We start from the raw sequence: 25,051 nt of genomic DNA, 5'->3' as shown, positions 1-25,051 counted from the left end.
CCCCCAGGGTCTCCCTTGGGCGAGACAGGTCTTCAGCAGGTCTCTTGTCTAGATCTGGGAGATCAGCTTCTTTTTCGGACCTGCTCTTGTGAAAACGTCGTCTCTCCCAAGCCTCCTGGAAGAGTTTCATAGCATGGGACATCATGAGATCCTCCTCGTTGGCTTCCTGCCAGGCAGCTGCCGGTTGCCGATCTCACCTTGTTGTAACTCCAGCCGGAATTTCCTCAAGCTTATACTTCTGTCCCACTCCCAACAACCACCTGGGGCAGATGGACCTTTCCTCCAAATTCAGTTCCGCCATCCGCTCCGTCTCCAAGGGACATGAGGATCTGGCCGCCCCCATGTTGTCCTCCTGGTCGCTGCCTAGGTTGGACATTCCTTTGAAGGTTTTGGTTTTATTACACTCCCCTCAGAAGGTGTTAGTTCCAGAATGAGTGCAAAAGTGAGATCTTGCTTAATGTTAATTAAGTTTGGTAGGAAAGTTTTAAAACCCCACCCTGAGTTTGGAGGCTCCCGTAACAAGCTTTATTGCATCTAAGTGTGATTGGAAAGTTTTAACAGACTTGAATAAACCATGTAGAAAAATAGCACTTAAACTTTCCCCCATAAGTCATGTTCTTGGTTGGAATGGCCCACATATAAACAATCAATGCAATACTGTGAGGAATAAGACCAGATTTTATGGAAACAAAAATATTATGTATAATAAACACTATTGTTGAGCATCCTAAGCAAAGGTGGTATTCAGCAAGTTCTGACAGGTTCTGGAGAACCGGTAGCAGAAATTTTGAGTATTTTGGAGAACCAGCAAATAGGCTGGCCATGCCCCCTCTCCCTTCCAGCTGATCTTTTGTTGTTGTCCTGAACTGGAGAATGGAGCTGGGGGGGGAGAGAATGAGGATTTTGCAGTATCCTTCCCCATGCCATGCCCATCAAACCACTTTTAACTGGTGTTAAAAGATCTTGAATCCCACCACTGATCCTAAGTTATTTGCCACATTAGAGCAAGGGTGGGCAACCTTTTTTTGGGGGGGGTCAGCAGCCACACCCAATATTTTGGGGAGGAGAGAGTTTCAAAGTGGGTAGAACTGCACCATCCCATAAGGGAATGAAAGTGGACCTGGAGGGGTGCTTTGATTTTTAATTGTGAGGTTCTTAGTTTTAAGAGTTTCTTACACGATAGCTTTCATCTACTCAACTCAAAACAAAAGGATATTACTCTATTGTTTTCAGCAGCATTTTAAATGAAAACAGTTGTGCCCTGCCCTGAATGCCAGCACAAATGGAGAACCCTTTGCAGTTTCTAAAAAAATGAAACAAAATGCATAAACATGTGCAAGTACGCACAACCACAACACACACACACTGACAGTGGAAACTTTTCTCAGGTTGGCTTGAAAAGCTTTGATTTTGCTAAGATTGCTATTCCCCCCTCCTCTATTGTCCATCCTACACAGTCCCCAAGAACCAATTTAAAACATCCCTGTATCCAGGACCAGAGTTTTTGTCTGGAAAAGCATAGCTTTTGCACCTGCATTTTCAGCCCTCAAATTATTGCAGTTCTCCATAAAACCAAGTAGCAGAAATGGCATAAAATGCTGCTTAGCATTTGAGGTGTCAGCAATACAATTTTAGACAGCAGGCTGCTAGGACTGAATTACCTTTCATGCCTATTTTACAAAACTTAAATGGGAGTGATATTCGGCGACATTGTGGAAAATACTGCAGAAACAGCTGGTCCCAAGCCCACTTTTCCAGTGTCACCTTGAGTTGGGGCCCAGACTGATGATATCAAGCAAAGGAGAAAGGATCCAGCATGCATACATACAATAGTACTTAGCACTTAGACTTATATACCACTTCACAGTGCTTTGCAGCCTCTCTACAGGGTTTACAGAGTCAGCCTATTGCTCCCAACAATCTGGGTCCTCATTTTACCCACCTCAGAAGGATGGAAGACTGAGTCAACTTTGAACCCTGTCAGGATCGAACTCCTGGCAGTCGACAGAATTAGCCTGCCATACTGCACGCTAATCACTGCTCCAGTAAGTATATATGTGGGTGTCAATGCAGCACTTTAATTCTGTCAATTGGATGGTTACATTGCAATTAATCAGCTGATGCCTTTGTAGGAGACTGAGAATGAGCCTCAGGTAAGAAATAGTAGCACAGGGCAGTAAAGTGAAAAAGTGGACAAGTGGTCTTTTTGGGTTGGCTTACTATATACTGTGAACTCAGCCATTATGATTTGTAAATTATGAATTTATGACTTAGTTTACTCAGTTGCTTGTGGCTTAATGAATCATCTGTGTGTAACCCATGCTATTTTTCTTGTTCACCTTTTGTGAGTGTGCTGCCCCAGCAGTATATGGCTAGTGTAGGAATTAAGAACTGTCTCCTTTAAGGAACTACCTCATGGGAAATGTAGGCAGAGACTGCCTTATGGGAAATGTAGATCCATGACATGTGATCACATCTCTGTTTATGATTGGCCACTGGGGCATCTTGCTCACATGCAAAGTTTATAGCCGGGCAGTTTAAATGCCTTTGTGAACCGGAATAGTAGCGTTCTACATCTCCGCTCAGCATGGGGATAAATTCATCATCTTTTTACACTACGTGATGGGACAGATCATGGAAAGTCAGAAGTATCTTAACACTGAACTGTACGTTTTGCTATTAAGAATGCCTGATAAAAAACTTGATCTGAAAGAGATTCCTAAGCGTGGAGTTATCTGCATGCCCCGAGCAAGCCTACAACGCTTGAGGCAGAACACCTCTAATGATGTAGACTGAGGCAATTACCCAATCTCCTTCTTCTCCGATGAAACGTTAGCATATGAGGCTCCAACACAGTTTAGCTATCTTTAGGATATACTGGTCAGTTGGGCTGAAGAGCATTATGCTCTCACAGGAGGAAGGAGAGCAAGATGAAGCCTTAGATCAGTGATGGTTAACTTTTTTGCCCTCGTGTGCCGAAAGCACGCACGTGTGTGCAACAGTGCGTGTGTGACCATCCCACGCTCCCCTTCCCCCCGGTGCATTCATGCGCGACCATCCCTGCACTGCAATTTGGGCATAGCAGGCTCCCCTGAAGCCTCCTGGGACCAAAAACGTGCTACGGGAGGGGAGCTGCCACACACACACCACACTCCCCCCCCTCTGCGCATGTACGCAACCCCCCAACCTTCCTGTGCATGGGCACTTGTCTCCTGCATGTGCGGCAGAGACCTGAAAATCAGCTGGCCTGCGACAGGCGCACGCACATGTCTGGTGGGGCTGAGCTGGGTGATGGCTCGCGTGCCCCCAGAGAGAGCTCCGCGTGCCACCTGTGGCACATGTGCCATAGGTATGCCATCACAGCCCTAGACAGTAATGAGGAACAACATGAATCATAGAGCTTGACTGGCCCTCATTGGTCCCGATTCTAGTTCTGGAGAATTCTAAATTCTAAGCAGAGGCTCGGCTGCCGGAGTCAAGCAAGAGCATCTGCCTTAATGAGCATCATCTCCATACAGTGGAAGGAAAAGGCAGAAAAAGAGAGAAGTGGCAGAGTGATTAGCCTCAGGCAGCATGATCCTCTCAGGTTGTTTTTTTAAGTCACTGGGCTCTGATAACCAGAGCTAATGAGTGCAGGCTGCGCTCAGGATATTTCCAGTATTTAAGCCCTGCCTGAGGGTGCTCAAATACTAGAATAATTTCTCTGATCTGACTTGGTGAACAAAGTTCCTTGGAGAACTTGGATTCCTCACCAGGCTTGCTTTCTCTGATTTATCCACCAGTAATAAACTTTCGCTTATTGATCGCAGACAGGACTGGATTTGCAGCTTTGATTTCAGCTGTAAGCACCTCTGCCAATTTATGATCCCGGAGTAATAATAACTTTGTTAAAGCCGTATGGGTTAGGTAAGGAAAACAAAACGGATTGAATCAAAACCAAATGCTTCATGCTGGGATTACATTTCTTGTGGGGTTTTTCTAATATAGCGATACGGTTAAAATATTAGACAATATTATTTACTATATAATATCTTTTAATAATATCTGGATTGCAAAAATTGAGATTTTTTCCTCTAGATCTCTTTTTGCTCTAGTGATCATTTAAATACAATAGCCTTCCTATGAACCTTCGTAAGTGCTTTATACATTGTGGCCAGAGGTGGGTTCCTATCGGTTTGGACGAATAGGTAGTAACTTGGCCTGCCACGTCCTGGGTGGTGGGTGGGGCTCGTTTGTTGACCACGGCTGGTTTCCAGATGTCTGGTAGGCGGGAGGTATCGTCACGTTTATTCATGCTGTGGGGGTGTTTCTCTATTTCTATGGCTTCCATAATTATTCTCTTGTTGAAGTGTTCTGTTTTGGAGATTAATTTGGTTCCTTCAAAATCAATTTCATGTCCTGTTGCTTTAAGGTGCTGGAAAAGGGAGGAAGTTTTTTCTTTTTTTCTGACTGCGTTCTTGTGTTCTGAGATGCATGCATTTATTCTCCTATTAGTTTGTCCAATGTATGTGGCTGGGCAGAATTTGCATGGTATTTCGTAGACTCCTTGGTTTTCTAGCTGGATCTTGTCTTTGAGGGTTTTTAAGATGTTGGCTATTTTTTGGTCAGTGCTGAAGGCTGTCTTGATATTGTGCTTGTGGAGAATTTTGCTGATTTTATCTGTGGTGCCTTTGATGTAAGGGGGGAGGGCGATGCCGTTGTCCTGTTCTGTGTCTCGGTTCTTGAGGGCAGTCTCCCTTTGGATTAGGTTGGTAATTGTTTTTCTTTGGAATCCATTGGAGATTAATACGTTTGTGAGAGTGTGCAATTCAGTTTTCAGGTGGTCTTTGTCAGCTAGGCATTTGGTTCTGGAGAAGAGGGTCTTGGCTACAGAGTTGATCTGTGCAGGGTGGTGATGGGATTGTGCGTTTAAGTAGCAGTTGGTGTATTTTTTTTCCGGTAGATGGTGTGTCTAGGGAGCCATTGGGTTTATTGTAGATTAAGACGTCCAGAAAGGGAAGTTCATTGTTTGCTTCTATTTCCATAGTGAATTATATTTTGGGGTGTAGGCTGTTGAGATGTGTTAGGAAGTTGTCCAGTTTTTCTTTCCAGTGTGGCCAAATCACGAAAGTGTCATCAACATATCTAAGCCAGAGTTTGTGTTCAGATTTATCTAAGGCGTTAGTTTCAAAATGTTCTGTGTATAAGTTTGAAATGACAGGTGAGAGGGGTGATCCCATGGGTGCTCCTTCTATCTGTTTGTATCTTTTTCCATTATGGATGAAGTATGTATTGGTTAGGCAGTGGTTGGTCAGGTCCAGGATGGGTTTAGGGGGGTTTGTTTGTTCTGGATAGCTGTCAAGGCTTCTTTTATAGACACTTGGGTGAAGAAGGATATGACATCGAAGCTCACGAATAGGTCGCTGGGTTGTAGGTTTTGTTTCTTTATTTTTTCTATGAAGTGGAATGAGTTTTGTACGTGTGAGGTGATGGATTCTGAGTAGGGTTGAAGTTGTTTGGCAAGGAATTTGGCAAGATTCTGTAGAGGTGAGCCTATGGAGCTGACTATGGGTCTGAGTGGTGTTCCTTCTTTGTGTATCTTGGGGACTCCATAGAGCTTGGGGCATCTGGATGATTTCTCTCTGGGAATAATTATTGGCTGGATCTCTTCATTGATGGGAGAGGCTTTTATTTTGGATTTGGTGGTTTTTTCCAGTTTTGGTGGTGGGATCTGTGTTTAGAGTTTGTAAGCGGGGTCTTGGAGTAGGTTGGATAGTTTGGCTTGGTAGTCAGACGTGTTCATCACCACTGTGGCATTTCCTTTGTCTGCTGGGAGAATGATTATGTTGTTGTCTTTCCTAAGTTGGTGAGTTTTTGTTCTTCTTTCTGTAAGTTGCTTCTGGGTGGATTGCTGGAGCAGAGGACGTTGGTGACTTCAAGTCTGATTTTATTGGCTTCATCTGGGTTGATTTTGGTGAGGGTAGCTTCAACTCCATATATGAAGTTTTCAGAGGGGATGCATTTAGGGGCAACTGCAAAGTTGAATCCTCTGGAAAGGACATTGGTTTCTGCTGTGGTAAGTGTCCTGTGTGATTTGTTGTGTACTCTTTGTTTCATGAGTTGCTGTGGAAGGGGGTTGTGCTTCTGTTGTTTTTCTAGTCTGTGGAGTTTGTTGGTGTGTGTGTCTGTCTTGTAGGAGGTTTCTCTCCAGAGGGCTAGTTGTTTGAATTTGTCCCAGAGTGCTGGGTTGATTTTGTTGCTGAGTTTGAGGTGAAGAGTGAGTAGGTCCCGGTTGGTTTGGTCTAGTAGGAATCTTTTCCTGTGGAGTTCGTTTCTGATTAGGGCTAATTCAGTTCTTTTCAGGATCCTTTCGGTGGCTGAGGTTTTAGAATGGAATTTTAGTTGGAAGCATGTGGGGATCACGCTTTTGTCTTGGCAGTTGCATAGTCTCATCATTATATTTATATAGTTATGCATCCTTACATGCCCCAAATTTGTAGTTCTGTCTTTATAATCTCAATAATTTCCCATTGTAAGTATATTTCATGTTCCCTCTCCATTTTATATATCTTGACTTGGCTTACCCTTAATTGTCTTTAAATAACAATCCTTACTGTTCAATGTTCATTACAATTCCATTAATCTACTATATAGAATAACAAGTGGTACACATCTCACTTTGTTCATCATCTTAGAAATTCTATTATGTGTCCATATTTCATATATGTTAACCTATACTTAATTGTCCTTCCATTGACATATTCAATCAGTTAGCAACTCAATTCCATTATCATGTATAAAAGTGAATCACATACCTCTACTTTACATTCTCCACATAACAGTTTCATATTTGTCCATATTCCATATATTTTAACCTTTATTTAATTATGTTTCCATTATCATATTCAATCAGTTAGCAACTCAGTTTTATTATCATATATAGGAATAAACCACATTTCTCACCTTTATATTTCCCATATAACGATTTCTAATGGTCTGATTTTTTCCTAGTAAGTCTTTTGTCCCACTTCTCTATTCCTGTCTTCTCCCTTTTCTTTGTTTTCTTTGTCCACCCTCTTCAATTTTCCCCAAGCCACTGTCAAACCCAGTGAAATCTTTTGTATTTCCCTTTGTTGGGGCGTAATCCCCCTCTTCAATTTTCCCTATGCCACTCAGTGAGATCTTTTGTCTGCTTTTATTTCCTTTTGTTGAGACATATCCCCCCTTTTCAATTTTCTCTATACCACTGTCAAGCTCAATGAAGTTTTTTGTCTTTTTTTATTTTCCACCATTTCTACCCTTTCATTATCCCCCTCTTCTTCTTTCACTTCTTCTTTCACTTCCTGCTTTTCATCTGATCAAGGATTTGTGAATCAATACCTTTCAACTGGAACACTTTTTTTTCTTTTCTAAATATTGCATCAAAAGTAAATACTAGTGCCTCACTTTCCTCTTACAGTTTTTGGCAGCTTCCAGGGAAGTACAAAAAATATTGAAATCATTACTTTCACTTACCTGTTTTATTATGCCAAAAAGCAATTTTAAACTTATTGAATTATTTTCTCAGCAAAATACCAGATTGGTAGTTAGTAATACATAGAGTGCAACCATAATTTTTAAAAAAACAACAAAATGAACTTTGCAGCTACCTTTCTGAACAGTGGATTGATATGGTTAAGCAAACAAGAATTAAGGTAACCAGGTGGTTGTAGTAAAGATTGGGAAATGAGCGAAATTGGTGTAAATTGCTAGGGGTTTAGCATGAGAAGCAAGAAAAAAACTTATGTCTAGCAATCAGGGTGTTTCAGGTTTATAATTAACAGGATATAAGAAAGAAGAATAAGAATATAAAAGTAAATTGGAGAAAATAAAATAATTGGATCTCATTAGAGAAAAAAGACTTGTAAGGAAACAAAAGATGGGCGCGAGGAGGTGACCCTCCCCACAACTATGAGAACAAAAATGTAACTTCAGAGTTTTTGAAAGTGGAGTTGTGGAAGGCAAATAACGGACTGGGGCCAAGGCAAACACAGATGAAGGCCAAGGAGAAGACCCAGGGACAGCCTTGACTCAGACGGATTAATGCTTGAAGAAATGCTTGGAAAATGAAAAAGGCAGGAGGATATAAGAAAGCACCTCAAGGAGATAAAAAAAAAGACATCAGAAACTTAAAATGAGATGGAAAGGTCACTCCAGAGTGAGAAAAAGAAGAGACAAGCTTTAAAAGGAAAGAAAAATGGGCAGCTTAAGAAGAGCAAAGGGAGATATATAAGAGACGTAAGGGCATAGGGGTATAAATATTGCTCCTGATTACAGTAAGAAGTCAAAGGAGATCACACAGAGCTGTCTGCCACAACTTGGATTGGTGGGCAGGTGCAACCCATGAAAGAAATCATGTGGTGCATGAGAGAGGATCAAGGCAAGGAGATCCCAGTAAGAGCAAGTAAATCAAGACCAGCTAAACCAGAGAGATGACAAGGAGCTTACTGGGTGCAGAGCAGTGGTGGGTTTCTACCGGATCGCACCGGATCGTGCGAACCGGTTGAAGAATGAACCCGGAAGTAATTTCCGGCCCCGCCCCCTTGGCGGTTTTTTTGCATCGGGGCTGACTCCCCGCCGCCACTGCTGTTCCTTGTCTTCTGGCCCGTTTCCCAACTGGCCTTTCCTCGCTTGGAGGGCTTCGGAGGGAAGCTTCTGCAGAAGCCCGGGTGAGTGACAACAAGTTCCCGCCGTTACGAAGTCTCGGAGGCTGTAATTTTCTGAGCTGTGCGCGCGCGCCTGTTTTCCATGGCGTGGAGCAGCAACGAGGCTCTGCGAGGCCGGCAATGACTCAGGATGCCATCCGGGAAGACGAGGAATGCGAGGGGGGACCGTTGACGGCCTCCGCAATCATCGCTCGCCTCGCAGAGCCTCGCTGCTGCTCCACGCCGTGGAAAACAGGCGCGCGCGCACAGCTCAGAAAATTACAGCCTCCGAGGCTCAGAACGCTTCGGAGGGAAGCTTCTGCATAAGCCCGGCCGAGTGACAACAAGTTCCCGCCGTTACGAAGTCTCGGAGGCTGTAATTTTCTGAGCTGTGCGCGCGCGCCTGTTTTCCACGGCGTGGAGCAGCAGCGAGGCTCTGCGAGGCCGGCAATGACTCAGGATGCCATCCGGGAAGACGAGGAATGCGAGGGGGGACCGTTGACGGCCTCCGCAATCATCGCTCGCCTCGCAGAGCCTCGCTGCTGCTCCACGCCGTGGAAAACAGGCGCGCGCGCACAGCTCAGAAAATTACAGCCTCCGAGGCTCAGAACGCTTCGGAGGGAAGCTTCTGCATAAGCCCGGCCGAGTGACAACAAGTTCCCGCCGTTACGAAGTCTCGGAGGCTGTAATTTTCTGAGCTGTGCGCGCGCGCCTGTTTTCCACGGCGTGGAGCAGCAGCGAGGCTCTGCGAGGCCGGCAATGACTCAGGATGCCATCCGGGAAGACGAGGAACGCGAGGGGGGACCGTTGACGGCCTCCGCAATCATCGCTCGCCTCGCAGAGCCTCGCTGCTGCTCCACGCCGTGGAAAACAGGCGCGCGCGCACAGCTCAGAAAATTACAGCCTCCGAGGCTCAGAACGCTTCGGAGGGAAGCTTCTGCATAAGCCCGGCCGAGTGACAACAAGTTCCCGCCGTTACGAAGTCTCGGAGGCTGTAATTTTCTGAGCTGTGCGCGCGCGCCTGTTTTCCACGGCGTGGAGCAGCAGCGAGGCTCTGCGAGGCGAGCGATGATTGCGGAGGCCGTCAACGGTCCCCCCTCACGTTCCTCGTCTTCCCGGATGGCATTTGGAGTGATTGCCGGCCACACAAACCTCGCTGCTGCTCCACGCCGTGGAAAACAGGCGGGCGCGCACAGCTCAGAAAATTACAGCCTCCGAGGCTTCGTAACGCTGGGAACTTGTTGTCACTCGGCCGGGCTTATGCAGAAGCTTCCCTCCAAAGCCCTCCAAGCGAGGAAAGGCCAGTTGGAAAAGGGGCTTTGCTCCTGCTCCGGGCTGGAGGCTTCCCTCCGAAGTCTTAGGATGTTCTGAGGAGCCCCCCAAGGAAAAACGCCGCTGCCAGGTAGTTAAAAGTACCTCTCTGATTCTGTCAGACTCTGTCAGTCTCTCTCTGATTCCCTCTCTCACTCCCTCTCTGTTCCTCTCTCTCTCTGTCTGTCTGTCTCACTCACACACACACACACACTGTGGTCACCTTGTTGAGTGTTCCAATCACATTTGAAACACTCAACAACTGGCCTGCATTTATGGTATTTTGCAGCATTCTGCAGTCATAGGACCAAAATATATGGTTAAAAGCATATATTTTGGTCCTATGACTGCAGAATGCTGCAAAATACCATAAATGCAAGCCAGTTGTTGAGTGTTTCAAATGTGATTGGAACACTCAACAAGGTGACCACAGTGTGTGTGTGTGAGTGAGACAGACAGACAGACAGAGAGAGGGAGTGAGGGAGGGAATCAGAGAGACTGACAGACACACACACGCACACACAGAGAGAGACAGAGAGGGGGAGGGAGGGAGAGAAAGAGAGAGAGACACACACAGAGTGAGTGATTAAGTGAATGAGTGAGAGACAGACACACCCACATACACAGAGTGACAGAGAGAGAGGAAGGGAGGGGAGAGAGACAGAGGGAGAGACAGAGACAGACAGACACACACACACACACACACAGAGTGAGTGAGAGACAGACAGACACACACACACAGAGTGACAGAGATGGGGGAAGGAGGAGAGAGAGACAGAGATACAGAGAGAGAGACAGACAGATAGACACCCAGAGAAAATGACAGAGGGAGACAGAGAGGGAGAGAGAGAGAAAGAGCCAGAGAGAGAGAGAAAAAGAAAAAGAAAAAAAGAAAGTGGGAGAGAGAGATGAAAGAAAGAAAGAAAAAGAACTTATGACCACAATTGAGCCCAAAATTTTGGTTGCTAAGCAAGAGCATCGTTAAGTGAGTTTCACCACATTTTCCAAGTTAGCCATGCCCACCTGGTCACATGACTGCCAAGCCACTCCCACCAGGTCACATGGCCGGCAAGCCACTCCCACAAAGGAGGCCACACCCACAGAGTAGGTTCCAAAAAAATTTGAAACCCACCACTGGTGCAGAGGAGCCAGTAAGGAGGACTATGGGAATCCAAGTCATCAGAAGTGAGATTTTTGGAAGAGCATCTTTGGCTGAACAACCTTGCCAAGAGAAAACGTGCCCTGAATTGAGTACAACTATGTAGTTGGAAATGCACTGCCTCTTTACGTAAACTGCCAAGGTGCCTAAAGGTGATGCTGAAGAAGCCTCTGGACATCAAGAGTTCACTCCTCTGAGTTACTATTGTAAGGCTATTCTTCTATCTGTGTAAATTCGGCCGTGTATCTAAAATGGTGATTTTCCTGCAAGTAGTAATGCACAGATGTTCTCAACTTTGGTCTGAATCAAGGGTGGGTTTCTGCCGGAGTTACTGTCAGTTCGGTGAGCATGTGATTTGCGCCGCGCACATGTGCAGTTGCCTGTAAATAGGTCTGTGCATGCGCAGAACATTAACAATGTCTAAAAAACATGCCACAGCGACCGGAGAACCAGTTCGTGGGTGTGGCGAGCCTGCTGTCCCTATTGGTTCGGTGACTCAGTCGCAATTTCCATTACCGGTTTGCCCAAACTGGTGCAAACTGGTAGCAACCCCCCTCTGGTCTGAATATGGGAAAATAAAGTCATGTTGTTGTTAGTTGTGAAGTCATGTCCGACCCATCGCGACCTCATGGATAATATTCCTCCAGGCCTTCCTGTCCTCTACCATCCTCCGGAGTCCATTTAAGCTCACACCTACTGCTTTGGTGACTCCATCCGGCCATCTCATTCTCGGTCATCCCCTTCTTTTGCCCTCCATCGTTCCCAGCATTAGGCTCTTCTCCAGTGAGTCCTTCCTTCTCATTAGGTATTTGAGTTTCATCTTCAGGATTTGGCCTAAAGAGCAGTCAGGGTTGATCTCCTCTAGGACTGACCGGTTTGATGGCCTTGCAGTCCAAGGGACTCTCAGAAGTCTTCTCCAGCACCATAGCTCAAAGACCTCAATTCTTTGGTGCTCAGCCTTTTTTATGGTCCAACCCTTCACAGCCAAACATTGCAACTGTTACCTTCTCATAACTAGAAATACCTCAGATTTTTTTTTTAATCTGTAGGAAGTTCTGGGGTTGGTAGTACACTAGGTTGAAAGGTCATCGATAGTTGTTAGAAAAGACACCATCTGAGTCCCAATGACTGGGAAAACCACAGAGAACAGTTTCTTAAACTCAAAAGACTAGTTGCTTTGCTATTGAAACACAAAAACAGGACTATCCAAGGGAGGAGAACCTTCCCAGAAGTCCTCTGACTTACCTTTCAGGCCACAAAGCCTGCACATCGCAGCAAAGACGGTGGATTCCATTTCAATGTTTCTCACGCCGGAATTGTATGCTCTTTTTAAGTACTCTAGCTTTTTTTCATTAGAGAAGCAGCACAATGCTCCGTCTAACCGTCCTTGGCCTTAAAAGGAAAAGGGAAAGAGGAAAATATCACTGTGTTATGCTTTCATGCGGCCTGACTGGCTGGCCCAGTTGACATTTTTTTTTTTGCAGAAAATGTGTTTTCTTCTGAAAGCCTAAAGGTAACCTACTGATATCCTACTTAAATAAAAAACAAACTCCCATTAAAAAAAAACCTTAATAGCCTGTTCTTTGAAATACTAATAACTTATCTGCCACGTAGTTTTTAACATTTCCGTGAAATCTGCGAGAAGTGAATGACAGAATAGAATACATAAAAATAGAGAATGTTAAAAAAAATTCCTTCAATGGTGAAGATAATAAATTAAGGCTAATGTGTCCTTTATCGCTCTATGCAGAGGAAAGCTGCAGAAGCCAATAATGAAAGCAGCACTAGTCCTATAGAAAAAGACACAGCGGCATATTTGAACCCCCTACTGAAAGTTCTTTGTAAAGCAGAAAGCTCACAAAACACCACCTCTGGATGCTTTTACTACTTGCTGCTCTGAAATAATGTCACACTTTACAATGACTGGCATTTAATTGGGAGAAAGAAAGAAAAACCAAGTTACTGTAACACCTTCATTACAGAGGTGGCATTCAGCAGGTTCTGACCAGTTCTGGAGAACCGGTAGCGGAAATTTTGAGTAGTTCGGAGAACTGGTAAATCCCACCTCTGACTGGCCCCGTCCCCATCTATTCTCTGCCTCCCGAGTCCCAGCTGATCGGAAGGAAATGGGGATTTTGCAGTAACCTTCCCCTGGAGTGGGGAGGGAATGGAGATTTTACAGTATCCTCCCCTGCCACTCCCACCAAGCCATGTCCACCAAGCCACACCACACCCACCATCCACACCCACAGAACCGGTAGTAAAAAAAATTGAATCCCACCACTAACCCTAACTCTTTTCCATTTAGATAAGTGTCACTTAGCTAGCATGTCTAAGTTAATGGGTGCTTTTGTTGGTGATATTTAATTTTCATTTAATTTTGTTTCTTCTTACTAGAGCAGTGGTTCTCAACCTTCCCAATGCCGTGACCCTTTAATACATTTCCTCATGTTGTAGTGACCCCCAACCATCAAATTGGTGCCTCGGTTCCTAAGACCATCAAAAATATGTGTTTCCCGATGGTCTTAGGCGACTCCTGTGAAAGGGTCGTTCGACCTCCAAAAGGGTCCCAACCCACAGGTTGAGAACCGTTGTACTAGAGTGTCCAACTTCTAAGCACCCAAACACCAACTATTGGCCACTCTCTCTCTGCATGTTATTTGCATTGCTTTTACCCCATAGAGAAGGAAGAAGGGAAACTCAATTCCAAACACAACCAACATTTCTCTAAACCAGTCTGATTAACCCTAAATTGAACATCCTAGAAATCTGTGTCTTTGAGTGTGATAAAGATTTCCTTATGAAATGAACATATTTTGCAAATCAGTCTCTTTGATTACTGCTTTAAACCAGTTGCTGGTCTCTTTGTATCTCTCTTTTTTTTTTATCCTACCCCTGCAGCCAGTGGTGGGTTCCGGATCCTGGTGCAACCGATACGGTGCAATGGGGCCTGGCGTCCACCACATGGACACGCGCAGCGCACACATGTGTACTTACCATCTGTGATGCTCCACGATGCCTCTGTGATGCTCCAGCTGCTCGGCGGAGCATCACACAGGCATGTACGCTCTGTGTGCGGAAGCCCCGAAGAGCTCAAATACAGGTAAGGATGGTGGGCAGGCAGGTGGACCCTCTGGAGCACCGTACCAGAATGGTTCCCGGTGCTCCCAACAGGCACTGGTATGCCCGTACCAGGGCATAGCGGTCGTAACCCACCACTACCTGCAGCAGAGCCAACCTGGACAAGCTTTCCCACTGCAATTTTGTTTCTGTACGTGAAGCCTCTAAACTGGCTTTCATAAGAGGTGGCCGAAACTCGGATCTGGCCAGCCAAAGGTTTCCAGAGACTCCAGAGTTGATGGCTTCTCTCAGTTTCTTCTGTTTTATCCACTTTGCAAACAGCACTTAATTGTCTCCAGAGAAAAGGTCCTGGGGTAGCAAAAGGCACTAATGGGTACTTATGTAAATGCCAGACTTCTTGACATTTTTCTTAGGGGAAGGTAATTTTGGAAGCTATAATCCTGTCACAGGAGGTAGCTGGAATGTAATCCAGCTGCTAACATGATGATATGATGATTGACTGGCTCTTTTATTTTAACGGTTTAATATGAAATGCTTGCATCTTTTAGTCAATGAACTGGCACATGTTGCTGAGGATGCAAACCAGGAGCGGTTTAGATTTTTTTAAATGTCATAAAGGAGATGAAGATGGATTAATAGGCATCTTCTTTCTTTCTCCAGTTTTCAGTAAATTAAAAATATAGCAAAAATACTAGGCATCGGTCCCTAGGATAAACAGGAAACATTCTATTTTTTAAAAAAAAAATCATTTGAGGAATTTAAAAACCCTGAGATTTTTTTTAAAAAGGGGAGTTTGCTTGGCATCTGAAGCAAAAGTGCCCTGCCTTCACTCCTATAGCTGTATGAGGCCCCAGAAAGCTTTTGGTTCATCTCATTAGGAGACTTGCAAAGTTGCCACTAAATAACACTATTTAATATATGACGGGAGTAAAAGTTAGACTTTGAAGAAGCAGGCTAGGGAAAGTATTGATGGCTTTTTAAAAAAAACTTTGGTGTTGGAGAAGACTCCTGAGAGTATCACAACATCAAGCAAAGAGAGGGGGAAAAATAAACATATCAAAACAAATCAACCCAGAGTTCTCACTTGAGGCACAAATGACAGGCTGAAGTTATTTTACTTCAGACACGTTATTTGAACACCAAGCTCTCTACAGAAAGTCTACAGTTCTAATGTTGGGAAAGGTGGAAGGAAGGAAGGAAGGAAGGAAGGAAGGAAGGAAGGAAGGAAGGAAGGAAGGAAGGAAGGAAGGAAAGGAAGGAAAGGAAAGGAAGGAGGCGAAGACAACTGGCAACAAGGTAGGTGGACTCTGGTATAGTGGTGTTAAATACACCGTTGGAGGTTATGAAATACCAGGTAGGGACCGATTGTCATGGATCGAACTAGCTATGTGGTTTCTCACCCCATAGCAGTTAAATCAATCAATCAATTTCTGTGATACTGTAACAGTTGACAAAAACGAGAGGCACATAATCAATGTGATATAAGGGAAAATCATTGAATACATAGGGAACATATTAACTGTGTTGAATTAAATACTCTAAGTGCATCAAATTTAGTTTTTATTTTGCCCATCCATTTCTGGGGAGGAGAGGTCTGGCCTCTTCACTTATTAGAGGACAGCCCTTAGGCCACCATTCTCAATAGTGCTGCTATAAATGGTCAGTACTGAGGGATGTTAGAAGCAGGGGTGGGATTCAGCAGGTTCGGACTGGTTCGAGTGAACCAGTAGCTCCGACGATCAGCTGGGAGCAAACTGGTTCACTCTAACAATCAGGTGGGCCCACCTGCCCCTGCGCTTTAATTACCTATATCCTCTCAGCTGATTCGCGGGGCAGAGCGCATTGCCGCACGTCAGCTGTGTTACTCCCCAAAAGTAATGTGGACGGTAAGTTTTTTTAAAACTGTGCATGCACGCAGAGCGCGCGATCACTGAACCGGTTGTTAAATTGGCAGGATCCCACCACTGGTTTAAAGGTCCAATTCTGCAATATCTTTAGATCTAGCGCTTTGCTGTTGCAGAAGTAATTTCCTTGATAGAAAAGTGGATAATTGTGACAGATATCTCAGGTGACTTAGCTCTGAAATTCTTTGGGGGGAAAAGTTCCACTTCTCTCTTACAACTTTATTCTCTACTTTCTAGTGACCATTTTAGGTTTTCAGTCAAGAAATGAAATAATAATTCTGTTTGGTTTTTGTTTTGTTTTTTGGCATGGTAAGTGTTCCCAATAACTTATCTTGTTGTTTATCAGTGAAACTCCACAGGGTGAAACTACCCTAAAGTTTAATTGTTATCTTGGTCTTTAAAATGACAAGACATATAATTAAAAGAGAACCAAAGTATTGAGGAAGAGTTGCATTTTTCTTTATTGGCTCTATATTTATTAACAAAACCTATAAAACAAAAGATAAAATGCTACCATTTTGCTGCCCTCAAAATTAACAAAAGCTTATTTTTAAAAGGAACTGAAGATAGACCACTAAAAATGGGGTCTAATAATATTAGTGGGATAATTACGCTAATGATGGAGCTAAATGGATTAGGAAAGTTATGCTTAATGATGCTTATTCCTGGTAAAATGATTGCAACCAATATTTTTACTTATCTGGAAGCAAGTTCCATTGAATTTAGTTCTGAGTACTGTAGATATGGGAAGAGGTTTTAGCATCAAATTAAAATCAAGTATCTTTACTACGGTCTTTGATCAGCCTTTACAGTAAAAAAAGAAAGATAGTTTGATACAACAATTTGTTACTGGGAAAGGAGGAAAAATCAATAGGATAATAAAACAGCGTATCTAATTAAAAGTTTTGTGCAGTTATATAACTGGGTGAAGATATTTGGCCACCCAATATATGAATGTGAGATTAGCACGCCTTAAAAATAATAAAAATAAAATGTATCAGTGTGGCCCGCATATTTGGAAATAATTGGAGTGATTGAAACACATCTTGGAGTTTCATAAAAGGACACCATATGAGGACATGATTGTGAGAGAGGTCAAAAGCAACGTCTCTGGAAATAAGGAGTCCCATAAAATCCTTCCGACAGCAGAACTGATAAGCATATTTATTGATTTCAAATTCATTAAGGAAACAGAGATCAAAATGACCGTTCACCATCACACGATGTTTTCCCCAAACTATCTAGATACTATAAAGTTTTCATGTTTTAAATTATCAGTTAAAAACATGTCACGAGGATGCTTGGGCAACTGGACTTTCCTGTTTTTTTTTCCTTGAAAATATTTCGCTTCTCATCCAAGAAGCTTCAGTTTCAGCTTCTTGGAGGAGAAGCGAAACATTTTCAAGGGAAAAAACCCCAAGGAAGTCCAGTTGCCTTTTGAAAAGCACTTTCGGGACAACCCTGACCTGGATAATCGAGCATCTCCATAGCCACTTAAAACCATGCTTACCCTCATAAAAGTCATACGTGCACATTGTATGGCCCATTAGTGCTGGGAAGTCCTTAATTCCTCTGCTGCATTCGAGTAACTCAGAAGCCAAGTCTTGGTCAAGCTCTGTGCTTCGTGTCACTACATAGTCTAGGATCACTTGCTCAAACTGGGGCTTGAAAAAGGAATCCACTGCCACATCTGTTATTACCACAGAGCCGGGCTCAATCCCTAGAAATTGAAAATACACGGTGATGAAGAAATATGAAATGGTAACGATGCCCCAGTAGATATTAGAACCTCCTACAGTAGATGGCATCCCTTAGCTTAGGGGTGCCCACTCCCGGGCCATGGACCACAACATCCGGAGGTGACTAGTGGGTGAGGGAGTGAAACTTCATCTATATTTGCATCCACTCCCAGCACTAGCATTACTGCCTCAGCTCCACCTCAGGTCATCAAGCATTAGATACTCATAGGAGCTAGAAACTGTTCATGTGAGGGATCTAGGTTGCATGTTCCTTCTCCCCCTGCCCCCGAGGTGTGGAAAAATTGTCTTCCACGAAACCGGTCCCTGGTGCCAAAAAGGTTGGGCACCACTGCTTTAGTTGATCTTGGCTATCCCTCAAAGCAGAGGTGGGTTCCTACCGGTTTGGCCAAACCAGTGGTGGCTTGGCGGCCTGGGTCACTGGAACCGGCAGTGACCCAGACCTGTCATGCCCCTGAACCGGTTCTTCTATGGGGCCGCCATCTTGATTTTTGGTTCTGCACATGCACAGAACAATTGAAATTGCACAAATTTAATGGTTTTTTTTTTCTTTTTTTAAACATTTTGTGCCTGCGCAGACCTATTTTTGGAGCAACTATCCCTGCCTCAAAAGTAAGCAGGGTTAGATAGTACATGAAGTAGGAGATTACTAAGAAATCTTGAGGCTCTAGACCGGACTAAGAAATTGAAAAACCATCCTAAAAGGCAATGACGAGCAATGTCCGTATTATAGCCAAAGAAAGGAACATATGGAGTCCATGGAGTCACCATCATTGAGTTTGAGTCAACTCTTTACAATAGCTTTAGCTTCCTAGAAATCTGAATATAGCAAAAACCTTTGAATATTTCCATTTAGAGAAAGGTGGAACTGACACAAGATAATAAGTTATTGGCTCTGTCTGCCTGACCTGGCTGATCCAAAGTTCCTCTCCATCAGTCACTTATTTCAAGAAGATTGGGCTAACTGCATAAGATTTTCATGGCTCAATTAGTCAGCCATCAGCCATTTTTCACTATTCTCAGCTGACGTGAAGGTAATTTAGTGGGTGATACTTTTCTTCTCAATATCCGGCTATTTTGTTGGAGCAAATAATTAAAACATGCTCCATAAAAATAAATAAGTCCCGCTCCTTATGTCCTGGTCAAACCTGGTGGCGACACAGGCATACTAAAACAAATGCAAAAACTGAAGTCTTAATCATAGATAGCTGAGTGGACACTTAATTGAAAGGCAGGTAATTAGTAAAACAAATAGGGAGTTAGTTGGGATACTTACAGTAGGTTAGCTTCAAAGAAATCTACGTTTTGAACTTCTCAAAACACAGAAACCTACCCTCCCCCCCGACTCAGGGTGAATGAAGGTAATGCATATTCTATCAACTAAAGTCTGCTTTAAATTTTGATTACATTCCATTTTATTTAGTTACTTATTAAATTTATATGAGCCATGGTAGCACAGTGGGATTGCAGGCTAATTCTGCTGATCGCCGACGGCCGACTGCCACCATTTGTTTGAGTCTTACCGGGTCAAGGTTAATTCAGCCTTCCATCCTTCCGAGGTGGGTAAAATGAGGACCCAGATTGTTGGGGGCAATAGGCTGATTCTATAAAGTGCTTAGAGCAGGGGTCCCTGCCCCCAAGCCACAACCCACTACTGGGCTTTGGCCTATTTGGAACCGGATCGTGTGAGTGGTGGTCTGGCTCACATGTGCATGCAGCTCCACTTGCATAAGCAGCAGACTGGCATACACACAAGTGGAACTGCATGCACAGATCCACTGGCCCGCCACTCCCATGGCCCGGTTCCCCTATCCCCACACCCAGCTGGGCTTTCAAGCCACAAAGGTTGGGGACCACTGGCTTAGAGAGCGCTGTAAAGCACTGTGAAGCGGTATGTAAGTGCTATTGCTATTGCTATATGCTACCCATTTCACTCTGCAAAGTGACTGTTAAACTCAGGATTCAGTTCATATCCAGTCTATAGATATGTTCTGTAAGCCTGTATGTATGTATGTATGTATGTATGTATGTATGTATGTATGTATGTATGTACAGTATGTATGAAGGGGCACAGTAGCCTAGTGGTTAAAGTGCTGGGCTTGTCAACCACTGTGTGAGTGTGTGAGCCCCTGTTCTTGCCCCTGCCTACCTAGCATTTCAAAAGCGTGCAAACGCAAGTAGATAAATAGGTACCACTTCAGTGGGAAAGTAACAGTGTTTTGTGTACCTTGGCATAGAGTCATGCAGGCAGTCATGACCATGGAAGCATCTTCTGACAATGCTGGTTCCCTCAGCTAAGAAAATTATATATATAATTTTCTTAGCTGAGGGAGCCAGCATTGTCTGAAGATGCTTCCTTGGTCATGGAAAAGAATATATATATTCGTAGATTTTAACGGGTGCAGGTATGCTGGTCTTGTTGGATTTGGGTCTTTTCCCATGTAAGATTGAGATTGTCTTGGCAACGTTTTGGTGAGGTCTCACTCGCCATCCTCAGGATGCCAAAAACACCAGCCAAAAACACCAGCCTGAGGATGGTGAGTGAGACCTCTCCGAAACGTTGCCAAGACAATCTTAATCTTACACGGGAAAAGACCCGAATACAACAAGACCAGCATATATATATATATAGTATTGTATCTATATGTTATTTAATATGTTAGAAATATGACATGTTATATGTTTGTCCATAAGCACAGTGAGCTAATAAGCTTTAGATTCAAGTATCATCCTGCAGCACCTGTTTAGTCTGTTATGAGAACCAACATAAAAAAAGGAAATTAACTCTCTCCGTTTAGTTTGGTGAGCAGGTGATCAGATTCTTTAAAACAAAGAAAGTTCATTTAGGTATTTAAGATCATCTTTGAGACCTAGAAGCTCTTGTCGCTCCTTCTGAAAGCACATAAAGCTTTTCTTTTGATTAAAATTAAAAGGCTGCTTGTGGTTGAAGAAGTATGAAGAGTAGTCCATATTTTAAAGGAATTTAACATTTCATAAATGCGATTGCAAAATACTCTTTTGCGGTATAGTTATTATATTTCTTTGTTTCAGTTAGTGCTGTTCTTATGTAGATTCCAAGGAAAATTTATTTTGAATGGCTTTAATTTAGAAAGGACATCAAGCCCCATATTTTCAGGGTGGTGTTATCTCAGCCAAATACACACTTGTGATCTCTCCGTGTATACCTTTGCTGCCTGAAATTTGTTGACTTGAAATATATATTAAAACATGTTGCAAAATTCTCATCAAGATCTGACCTTTTCTGAGCTGTTTTTCATCTGCATCCCCTATGCCTGGCAGCAGCAAAACTCTTTGCTCACCTAATCCTCCTGAGGTACCGATGCGGATAATGGTAACATCACAGCATTTTGCATGGTGTAGCAATTTGATTAGTTCATGAAGCATGATAGAAATGGAGGGAATACCCATCCCATGCTGTCAGGAGATGAGAAAAAGAAGTAAGAATTCGATACTTTCTCAACAAAACCGATCTGAACTTGTACAGTGTGTTTCATAGAAAACTAACATGGAAAATACATCCAAAATATTGGCACACAATGAAAGTCTACAATGGAAGGCATGATTTAACAAAAGCTAAGACCTTATGTGGCCTGGTTCGCATATAATGCTAAGCAGCAGTGGCTTGATTCATAATTTTAATAATTAAAGTATGGGTTAGCTGCAGGAATTGGGTTGATATAGAAAAAAGCAGAATTCCATATGAAGAAGATAGCTATATAGATACATACATACATACATACATACATACATATACATATACATATACATACATACATACATACATACATACATACATACATACAGTGACGTGCGGTGAGGTTTATGGCTGGTGAGGCTGGTGACGTCATCAGGAAGGCAGGGAATTCTTAACAAGGCGCCGGCCACGACTCGGTTTCCATGGTCCTTTCGCGAGCAAGCTGGCAGGGAAACGGTAGCCGACGGTCGGAAAAGTCCGTCGCACTTTCTGCTTTCGCGAGCAACTTCCCGTAAACCTGCCGTTGCTCAGTGCGAGGAAGGGAGCCGCTCACGCATGCGCATTCGCCCTGGAATCATGAGCTCCGGCGTCAGAACCCGACAGAAGGTGGGGAATGGGACCACATGTGCAGGAGGGAGGCTGAGGCTAGAGGAGCCTCCTGCACCTCCCTCTGTCCTGCACACATGGTCCCATTCCCCGCCTTCCTGAGTCAACATGAAGGGGACTGCGGCTCGCGCAGTCCCATTCCCCGAGTCTCCTCAGCGCCTTTTCCCTTTTCTTTTTTCATGATGAGAGCGGTGAGGCTCTGCCTCCCCTGCCTCCCCTGACCGCACATCCCTGCATACATACATACATACACAGTATAATAGTATAAAGCAATAGATAGAGAGATAGATAGATATACAGATAAATAGATAAATGCTATTGTGTAGTGGGCTTCAGTAAGCAGGAACCAGACCAGCATAGCTGCAACAGCATTTATTGAGACTCAAAATGGAACTAAGTAACTGCAGGCAAATGCCTGTGATTTATACTCTAACCAATCATAGAACTAGAAAAAAACTGCCCAAATATAAATGTTCTAATTTTCCTCCAAAACAGTTGGGGGCATCTAAAGGTTAGTTTCACTTTAGTACAGTTAATAGTTAGGGTCATCTAAAGGTTAGTTTCATTTTAGCACAGTTAACCCAACTATACATTCAATACATAACAGATACTGGATATAAAGGTATAACAGAACCTAGCAGTAGCCATTCTACATGCCACCTAAATTAACACAAGATTCAAGAATGCTTTGTTGCGTTGTTATGCACCCTTCTTCAATAGGTGTGCATTACAGATGCAAGACTTCAAGCCCCATAATTCTCTGCAATGGCCCTATTGCTATCTCAGAAATCTTCTGAGCTGAAGTCCAGCCATCTATATCAGGGTTGTCAAATTCATGTCACATTCTGGCCATGCCCACGCCCGGTTTAGCGAAGGGAAAAAAGTTGTGATATGTCATGTGATGCCGCCATGATGACGCGAGTTGACACCCCTGATCTATATAATTTGAGAAGTCTGATTTTCTTTGTAGATGGTAACAAAGCACTAACATTCATTAGCATCAAGACTTTCCATAAAATATCTTTGCTCTGTCCAATAGGTTGTAAGCACAAATCTTGACCTTATAGACTGGATTACTGCTGTCTTGAACAAAAATACAAACCTCCTCTGTTAAGAAGGAGACATGTAGGCTTTGCAAAGTTAGTATACAGTAGTAACCCAAGACAGAGAAGACTAGTATAAATCACCATCTTTGAGTCTGATCCAGCTTGTCTTCAATGCTGCAACAAAGCACCCCATTTGACTTACGAGTTGGATTTTTGTTTCTGGCCTATTAATCTTAACGGTCTCTTCTCTCCCAGAAATATAAGCAGGCAATTTCTTTCGAAGGCTTAAACATCTGTTACATCCCACGTGTTTGAAGAGCAGGAAAATAATTAATAGAAATAGCAAGAACAAACCAAGGCAATTTTTGGCGCATTAAAAATTAGAAGAAGTGGCAATTTCGAATACTCATTAGATTGGCAATAATCGCCCAAAGAGTATGTGAAGGAGGGAGAAAATGGAAAATTGCTAGTAAATTAGTTATTAAAGCGAATAAAGATAGAATTGAAAATGTTTTCAAACGTGGAAGAAATGGGACACTGGGATGATTTAAGCCTTAGTTTTGACCTATTTTCAGATTATTAAATTACACCATTTCCTAGGGTGCAAGCTTCACTGAACATAAGGCTGCATAATGTAGGGTAGTGAAATTGGGACTGGTAGCTGTGCTTTGGAAAAGCAGATACAGCCAGTTAGAAATGATTCCCCGGCACTTCTATCATGCTTCTATCATGCTTTCAGGCAGGCACTCATACTCACAGGCATGCAATCCAATGTTACACAACTCCCTTGTGCTAACTGAGCCACACCCTGGTGTTTTCCAGGATAGACTGACATCCAGAGGCGTCCTCATCCACCCAGTCCTTTGAGGTCACAAAAGCAAATGCTAAGGCAGAGTGGGAAGAGAAGTGTGTGAAGCAGGAAATATGGAAGTAAAGCACCTACAAATGAGGAAGTGGAGGTGATGTCTGCAGGTTGACAGCTAGTACAAGCAGGCAAGATGACTTTCCAACTATGAGGATCACAAGCTAAAGCAGGGACGTCCAACCTTGGCAACTTTAAGACTTCTGAACTTCAACTCCCAGAATTCCCCAGCCCACATGGCCAGCTGGGTAATTCTGGGAGTTGAAGTCCATAAGTCTTAAAGTTGCCACGGTTGGGCACCGAAGCTACAGTGAGCAGCATATCCTGGTAGGAGTCCAGCTCGGACCTTTGTTTGGAGCTTAGCAGCAACTAGAAAAGGAGCAACCGCACTGAAGCAGCACCTCATCCCAACTAGTGCAAGAATATTTGGAAAAAGACAAAAGGTTGTATGTTACTTTAAAGACTTTAAGACATTGATTTGATCTGAATATTAAAAGATAAGTATTAAGGGACTGAGTATTAAAGATCTATTTACGTAGCAATATCCTCTTGCAAAGCCTAGAAAGGCAGAGTTAACCTAGAGCAACACTCTGTTGCCGGAGAAGGTGTGTGTGTGGCAATAAAGTGTTTTGTACAGATTTGCTATGCTGTGGTGTGTCAGGTCCTGGGAGAGCAAAAGAATCTCACGTATAAGAAAGTTGGTAAAAATAACATTCTGTAGAAAATGGGAAGAGAGTGTAAGTTCAAGTCATAGTTAAGCCAAATTATGTAATTTGTGTTATTTGGGAGTCATCCGGACACTTGTGATGGTGGAGAATTGACAACAGGCAAGATGAATATGCTTCACACTGCCTATCAAAATAAACAAGAAGCACACGAACACAACATGCTCACCAGTGGTGGGATTCAAATTTTTTTACTACTGGTTCTATGGGCATGGCTTGGTGGGCATAGCTTGGCTTGGCTTGGCTTGACTTGGAATGGCAGCAGAAGGATACTGCAAAATCTCCATTCCCTCCCCACTCTGGGGAAAGGATACTGTAAAATCTCCATTTCTACCCCACCCCAGGGCAAGGATACTGTAAAATCCCCATTCCCTCCCCACCCCACTAACCTGCTTTCCAGCTCTGTTCTCCTTTGCGGGGCAACAGAAGAAGACCCAGCCA

General features: G+C 43.5%; 1 protein-coding gene across 1 annotated transcript in view; it reads right to left on the bottom strand.

The window, feature by feature from the left end:
- The window catches only part of UPP2 (uridine phosphorylase 2), a 54,749-nt gene that overhangs the window by 8,601 nt on the left and 21,097 nt on the right, over positions 1 to 25,051 (bottom strand). The window contains exons 4-6 of the mRNA XM_081936329.1: positions 21,196 to 21,310; positions 17,629 to 17,838; positions 12,379 to 12,525 (exon numbers count right to left, since the gene is read on the bottom strand). Of these exons, the coding sequence (XP_081792455.1) occupies positions 12,379 to 12,525; positions 17,629 to 17,838; positions 21,196 to 21,310 (472 nt within the window). The remainder of the gene's footprint in view (positions 1 to 12,378; positions 12,526 to 17,628; positions 17,839 to 21,195; positions 21,311 to 25,051) is intronic.

This window comes from Natrix helvetica (assembly GCF_964273705.1).
Source record: "Natrix helvetica genome assembly, chromosome: 1".
Taxonomy (NCBI): domain Eukaryota; kingdom Metazoa; phylum Chordata; class Lepidosauria; order Squamata; family Natricidae; genus Natrix; species Natrix helvetica.
This window is presented reverse-complemented; position numbering and strand designations above follow the sequence as displayed.